Genomic DNA, 8090 nt, shown 5'->3' with positions numbered 1-8090 from the left:
GAGTGTCATGTTAATGCCTGCACTGGAGTTGTGTGTGCCATGGCGCTGCAGGACTGCCGTTTCTAAGCCCTATTTATACTGCACACGTGAGAGAGATGATGCTCCCCTTGGAGCATGGACTGTTGTTTAATGTTGTTTTCAGCAGTCTGGCAGTGGGGACAGAGCTGCGTTACTTCACCAGAGCGCCTTTGAAGCTCTTCGAGGTGTAGCGTTGCCCTTTTTTTCTAGGACTTAATTCACGTTCCTCAGAGGGGTCTTTTTGACTGTCTCTAGAACCAACCCCCTGCTTTGGTAATTCTGACAGAAAAATGCAAGCCTCCGAGTTGGTTTTTGCATCGCAGTTTATTTGCACTGGGGGCAAGGGTTCAGTGTGTTATGACATAAGAAGTAGGTGGTTTATCGTTGTTTATGGTCCGTGCCCGTCTGACAGGCTGTTCGGAGGTGAGGGTGCTTGCCTTTAGTATTTACGGTACCGCTATGAGGCAGCTGCGCGCGGTGCACGCTGCGCGGCTGTTTCTCTTCTGTCCAATAAAAACAGCTTGTCCGCCTGACTCCTTCCTGCCCCAGCCGCCTCCTTTGGGTGACGAACCGAGCGCGGTGAGGGTAAGACACCAACGCCTGGCTTGGGGTGCGCATACCAGGGTACGGCTGGGGGTGTTGAAGAGGGAGGGCGAGGGGGAGAGGGGTTCTGTCAGTTTCTCACGTGGGAGCTGACGCTCAGCTATTCTGCAACGTACCAGTGATCCTGGGGCTATATAATGCGTGTCACTGCCAGGAAGGCAGCCCGGGCGGGAGCGGCGAAGCCAGCAGCACGAGCAGCCGAGTTGCATCACGCTGCCCCCAGCAGACGCGCGCCGAGCGCTCAGCAGCACTCCTCTCCCCCGCCCAGCCGCGGCAGGACCCTCACTGACAACAGGAAGCGCTTATCATTTTTGCAAAGAAGAAAACACCCAAACATACAATTCCTTACTAGCTGATGGCGAGTCCTCCTGACTGGAATAAAGCAATGGAGCTTTCGTGTATCTGCCTGACGACGAAAAAAAGCTGTTTTTGCGTTGCAATTTCTATGGGTTTTTGAGAAAGGACAGCGACTTCGAGGATTTTTTTGCACTTTTTTCAGCTGTATGTATATTTTACACATATACATATGAACACACAGAGAACGGACTAACCTACTCCTGCATATTTTGATTGGACTAACCAACCCCCGCATGTTTTGCTTGGTGTTGTGGGTGTACAAACAGCCTGGAAGAGCGCCGTGAAACGGTAGGACGGAACTGTACGCTAAAAGTGCATTATTTAGAAAAGAGGAGACTCGTCCAGGGATCTCCGGAAAGAACTTTATCTTGTACAATGTACACCTTCCAGACTTCGCTGGGAGAGAGCTGGACTTTCAGGTGAAGATAGCCTCTAAGCAGTACCCCCCAAAAGTCAGAGTGACGCCCAGAAGCCATAGTTCACAGGCACCAGACCCCCCTGAGTGAGGACTACCGCTGCGTGCGCCCAGGGCGGGGTATATGGTTTAAGCAGGGAGCTCTCAAGTGTCTGCCACATTCTGCAAGTTTCATGTTTAACCTGGAGAACCCGCTAGCAGAAAGGGGGGGCTTCTCGTCTATGGAGTGCGTGCAGGACTGCCCCAATAGTACGCAGAATGGGACCGAGAAGGGGTCGCCGTACTCCCTGCAAACCACCCTGGCCATCATCTCCCTGGTGGGCATTCTCATGCTCTTCACCATCTTTGGCAACGTGCTGGTCATCATCGCAGTGCTCACCAGCAGGGCCCTCAAGGCCCCCCAGAACTTGTTCCTGGTCTCACTGGCCTCAGCGGACATCTTAGTTTCCACACTGGTCATACCTTTCTCCTTGGCTAATGAGGTCATGGGCTATTGGTACTTTGGCAAGGTCTGGTGTGAGATCTACCTGGCATTGGACGTGCTCTTCTGCACCTCCTCCATAGTGCACCTGTGCGCCATCAGCCTGGACAGGTACTGGTCGATCACCCAGGCCATAGAGTATAACCTTAAGAGGACTCCACGGAGGATCAAGTGCATCATCTTCATTGTCTGGGTGATCTCAGCCGTGATCTCCTTCCCACCTCTGATATCCATCGAGAAGGAGAGTGGTGAGAAAGAAGACCCGAAGTGCAAAATCAACGACCAGAAATGGTACATGATTTCCTCAAGCATCGGCTCTTTCTTTGCACCTTGCGTCATCATGATCCTTGTCTACATCCGGATCTACCAGATCGCCAAGAAAAGGACCAGAGTACCCCCAAGCAAGAGGAGCAATGGAGATCCTGAGAAAAGGCACAATGGCTTCGCTGACAAGGAGCTGCCCATCCGGCTCAACGGGGACAAGGCCGAGGAGGCCGGAGGCTCTGGAGAACAAGATGAGGAGCCCCATGTTAATGGCATTGACATGGAAGACTCATCCTCATCAGACCACCACCACGAGAAGAAGTGCGCTGCAAAGAAGGGTCAAGAGAAGCTGTCTGGCAGGGGTAAGGGTAAGACTAAGCTGAGCCAAATTAAACCCGGCGATAGCCTGCCCCGCCGTGGGCCTGAGGAGGAGAGGAATGCAGCCAAGGCGTCCCGCTGGCGGGGCCGACAGAACCGCGAGAAGCGCTTCACCTTTGTGCTGTCTGTGGTCATCGGAGTGTTTGTCATCTGCTGGTTCCCCTTCTTCTTCACCTATACCCTGATAGCAGTCTGCCCGGACTGTGGCGTGCCTGAGACCCTCTTCAAGTTCTTCTTCTGGTTCGGATACTGCAACAGCTCCCTTAACCCAGTCATCTATACCATCTTCAACCATGACTTCAGGCGCTCCTTCAAGAGGATCCTCTGCAAGGTGGAGCGGAAGCGCGTCGTTTGACACTTCCGCCATGGGCGGTGGCCATCTTGACTTGGTAGGACCTCTTCTGACCCCAGGGCTTGAAAAAGAACACAAATGGAACTATACTTTTTTTTTTTTATATAAAAATGACCCCCAGGGACGCTGGTTTTTGAACAGTGTGTAAGTAATAGTGTCAACGCACAGCTCTTGTACAATACAGTATTATAACCTTGACATTGCCATGATCTGTATGTCTTAATTTTTGTAAGGCAGTCAGCTTAAAGAGTGCAAATGCTTAAATATATTTTACTACTAAACTATGTTGTGAATGCGCATCATCATTGGAGCCATCTCGTGAGTAACATTGCTGAATATTTTTTTATGTACTTTGACCATATACTCTTTATGAATCACCAGCCTTGTGAAGCGAATCCTTAGCTCCCGTAGGAGCCCGATTAATTCTCTCAGATGCTGAATCAGTGCTTGCAAACTGTGCTGGGCGCTGATAATCAGGGCAGACTTTGTGATTTGTTTTGCCACATTTTCTTGGCAACACAAATACCAAGGCTTCACGGCAAAACGAAGCAAAGCAATTCTTAGCATTCGTCGACTAAAACGAAAGCCATAAAATTAGAGCAGAGAAAATGTTAGTGCATTCAAACTTTGAAAGGGAATAAACAGGGTTTAAAGTATGGGAAATCCATCAGCAGTCCTCTACGGAAAGTCTCCAACGCAGAATCACGTCCACACAGGGACAGTTTGACTAAAACTCCGTGTTAATCCGTTGCCGATTGTGAAGCTAACAGGAGCGCGAGCGGGCTCTTTCGCTCGCCTCCTCTCCACACACAAGAAAATACGTGTCTTTATTGGGATTTTATATACATTTTTCACACACATATATATAATACACACGTCATGGAATCGAAAGTAAAGAAAATAATGTGGCCCCCTATTAACATGCTACCAGGAGCACCTGTACAAATAAAGGCACATTTAAAAATGTATTTGTACAGGGCAAATTTCAAACTCCAGTTTTCCATCAGAGTAGCAATCATTATTTTATTCAAACGGGGGCAATTATGTATGGTGATGATGGGGAACTAAACCAGTTACTGGAAGGGTGGAGCCCAGAGAGCCTAACTCCATACCTCCAGTAAGGAAAGGCATTGCAAGTGGGAGACAATAGCACACTGAAACACTCGCCCCCATATTGACGACCCTCCGTCGCACGTTTCTATTCAGCACTATAAAGTGTGTGGTGTACCCAGGGCTTTAAGTGGCATGGGAAAACTGAGGGGTGTTTCAAAGGGGCGTGGCCGATGTAATTAAGGGCGTGGCTCCATAACACCTAAGCTCAAAATCTGTGCTGTCTTTGAACCCAGAAATATGATACATCAAGCAACTGCAAGAAGCCAAGACTATTGGCTTTGTCAATGGCTGTTAGTTGCATAAAATAAGCAACAACGATGGCTTTGTGGTATATAATACTGAAAATGCTTCAGTTCTGAAATTATGAGACAAAAATCACTAAAGCGAGTTTCTCGCCGTGGCACTGCTGCAGAGTTCAGATTTATTTTTCATCCTGAGGGTAAAATGGAGAGCCTGATGGTGACCCGTTTCAGCAGCTGCTTTTAAGAGGACCTAGCCCACTTAAAGCCCTGGATGTACCAGAGCTGGCATTTGCACTAATAGCGCCCTGGGCGAAACCAAAGTTGCACCACATGCCCTCCTTAATTGTGGGGGTGTTGGGAAAATGGGAGGGGGTAGAGGGCAGGAGTTGGGAGAACAGGAGAAGAAATGTAGACACAGGTGTCAGCAGCTTTCAGAAACATTGGCTAACTCGTTTTTCTTTAGTGCCAGGTGAAGGGGAGACTGCTGCAGACAGCTCCCGCGCCCCTCTAAAGGTTGGCGCCCTGGGCATGGGCCTTGCTGACCCGTACTTGAGGCCAGATCTGGGTGCACTTCTAGGGGAAGTGTGCAAAGCTCCTAAACTAACACACCCTCCTCTGCTCCATGAGAGCAGAATCCCAGAAGCCATGAGGTGATGTTTACAGTGCATCACAAATCCACCTCTTTCCTGTATCCTCGCCACCAGACGTCATTAAAAAGCTGTCCATGTCATCCCTGTTAAAGAAGCATAACACAGTAAAGACGCTGAGAGTTCAGATTCATGGTACGCTGAGGATATGATTTTGATGTGATGAGCGCGTTCGAAGGGGGCGTATCCAGTGAATGAAAGCACACTTTAGCTCAAAACCCAGCTGACGTCATTCTAGAATGTATTTTTGGGGATTATTGGAGATGCAGCAGGACTGGGAGAAGTGCAATGGTTTTTCTGTACACTGGGTGCCCCCTTTAAGTGCTACAAAAAGTTTAAGACAAACCTACCCCGAATGGCAGTGGGTGGAGGAATGTAAGCTTTCCTTAGTTTCAGTGGTCTGTCTTCGAGATGTTTGAAGCTCTGGTAATTCAGTGCCTTACAAAACTCATAAATAAATATATGTAACTGAGCACCCCGGCTGATACTCCTCCCGGGGAATTAGAGGTGGGCGAGCCACTTAATGTTTGAGCTAGGCTTGAGCTAGATGCTGGCTCTGTCTCAGCTCGAGGTTTTCCTGGACTCTTAAGCCCAAAAAGAGCTGAGCATGTATGTGGCTTCTGCCTGCCACCCATGCTGTAACATCATCCACCAAGAATTGAAGAAAAAGCATTAAACCTTTATGTTGAAAAGGAGAAGTCAAGAGAGATTCACCTAGTGGCTGAATTACACAGTGTGAAACTAGAAAACCGTGGATCAATTCTGGCTTCCTCACTTGACCAAATTGTGTGATCCTGGGCTAGTGTTTGAATTCACTGAGCCTCCCTTTTCATGATCACATATGAGAACACCTTCAGAGAGGTGAGTTCAGTATGTGCACTGCACAAAAACCTCTTGTGTTTGAATTCATAGACTAAAATGTAGTTTGAACTGTAAGAAACATTTTGGTCACATAAAGGGCACACATGGCCACTGACTGGCCTCTTAGTGCACTAACGGCATTGTTGTCAGGATAGAGGCAGCGAGCAGGCATGTTTTTAAGTTCATGTATTAAAAGCATCACTTAATAAATGCCAATCGATGCAGTGATATCATCGGATGTGCTGAGGAGAAACACCTCAGCATGCTAAAGAAAAGCACTGCTTTGAATTTTGAAGAAACGATATCATATTTTCACATGATGTTTCATGCAAGATTTCCGTGGCAAGTATTTTCATGGCTTGGCTCGAGCACGGGCTCTTAGAGCCAAGCCAGACCTTTGGCTTGGATCCCCAGTTCATTTTCTGTCTCTCTCACCTCCACTGGTCATACACAGCATGTCCTGTTACCATTCACACTTAACACACTGGTCCGCCATACTTTATTCAAAGAGCCGTCCTCCCCTAATCTTGGACACGGAGGGTCCATATTACACATAATTTACTGGGACTACTCTTGGAATATACCAGACATAGTCCTAAATTCTAGGAGTATGGAGTACTCCTGGTTCACTGCTGGGATTCAGGAGTAAGCCAGCGGGGCGTACAAGAGTCAGCCATATTTACTCACAGGAAACGTGTAAGGGGAGTGCCAGGATGGGCGCTTCTGAGAACGTGCCCGCCCTAAATTGTTTTCCATGATCTAATGGGAGGTTTCGTTTCTAACAAGATCACCAAGGGTGAGTCAGTTCGGCACTTGGATAGCATGCTCTGGGTGTAAATAAAGTGTTACAGCCTTCATTTGTACATCATGCAAAAAATCAGTTCCCAGGAAATCTCTTGTCTGAGGCCTGCTCCTTTAAAATATGCAGGCTGTCAGCGTGCCCTGCCTGGAGCCACTCTGTCAGTTTCTTCCAAGGCTTTGGGCTTTGGGCAGAGGGATCACGTGATCAGGAGTCGGGAGACTGAGCACCACCCCCCCCCCCCCTAATGTATCAAGGGAGGCGACCGTCCCTCCCAGCTAGACTTGTATACCTTTACCATAAGTGCTTCATCACCCTCTGCTCGGAGTGTTGACAGAAGCCAGCTCCCTTTCTGGAGGGCGTTAACTGCTGTTAATTAATACAAAATAATAATTTGCCCCTCCTGTAATTATGGATAACAGTTATTGGGTGCTCCATCCCTTTGGAGTAAAGAGCCCCCTCTCCTTGATTTCAAGATCATGGATAAGAGCCAAAGGAAGAGGGAGGGCAGTGGATAGATCTTAATTGCAGGCATCAGGTGTGTTTTGTAAGGCTATTAACACTCAATAAAGGCGAACAACAGATTAAGAGTGCCTACCTGCTCGATGCCCCTGCTTCACACTCACAATGAGCGCAGGCAGGCAGCAGTGGCCAGTACCAGCATTCCAAGCAGTCCCACTAGCAGCTTTCCACGTCATAATTGGGGCACTGCAGACAGTAATAGTATTCCTGAACAAGGCTGCTCGGCTGTAGGATACAGTAGTTTGAATCTTTCTCAGGGTTCAGTGTCTTTATTGATGGATTGATACCCACATCATCATTTCCAACATGGCTGCTCGCCTTTAGCAGCGTGTCATGATGCCTGGGGCAGAAGTGATTCTGGTGAAGTAAGGGGATAGTACAGGGAGTTCTCAAAAGGGCTACTTCATCTTTAAATGTGCACCCATGGCATGCACAACAGAACGGTTGTGCCTGCACTTTGAATATTCTGGCTGTTGTTGTATCTCTTGCAGGCCAGCACTCGCACTTAACAGCAGGGCAGTTGTGAGTTTAGTGGGATGGCATTGGCACTTCACTTCAGTGCAGGGAGAGTCCTGCTGTCCCTCTAAGTGGCAGCACTGGCACTTCATAGCAGGGTTGACATCTATTTATTGAGGCAGTGGTTTCACTTCCTGGAAGGGCTATTTATCTTTAACTGGAGAGGACTGGCCCTGCAAAACAGGGCTGTAGGCCCTTTAGTGGGGGCAGAATGGGAGCACTGACATTTTGGACAGTAGTTATTAGCCATTGACTATTTAGGGTCGATACAACTAGCACTTTTCAACTGGGTTGTTCCTGGAGACAGTACTGACACTGCACTATATGGAAAAAGAGGGTGAGGGGAGATCCCTATGGTAATATCAAACACTCAAAATGTGTAGTGGACATCCAAAACAGTATAGGGTATGAATCGACTAAGAAGGCATATATCCACTTCTTTGGAAAAACAGCCATCTCCAACAATTTCTGGCATAGCTCACCATTGGGCTTTTCCCACATCCAAAACACATACATGGGCTC

General features: G+C 48.2%; 1 protein-coding gene across 1 annotated transcript; it reads left to right on the top strand.

Annotated features, from left to right (window-relative positions):
* The first annotated feature begins 672 nt into the window (after nt 1-672).
* On the top strand, nt 673-3245 carry ADRA2A (adrenoceptor alpha 2A). Its single transcript, XM_085603416.1, has one exon. The coding sequence runs from the start codon at nt 1567-1569 to the stop codon at nt 2869-2871; it is 1305 nt and encodes a 434-aa protein (XP_085459542.1). The 5' UTR covers nt 673-1566; the 3' UTR covers nt 2872-3245.
* Nucleotides 3246-8090: the final 4845 nt, after the last annotated feature.

This window comes from Triturus cristatus, chromosome 1_2 (genome assembly GCF_964204655.1).
Source record: "Triturus cristatus chromosome 1_2, aTriCri1.1, whole genome shotgun sequence".
Classification (NCBI taxonomy): domain Eukaryota; kingdom Metazoa; phylum Chordata; class Amphibia; order Caudata; family Salamandridae; genus Triturus; species Triturus cristatus.
The sequence above is the reverse complement of the archived record's forward strand: the minus strand, read 5'-3'. Positions and strand labels throughout refer to the sequence as shown.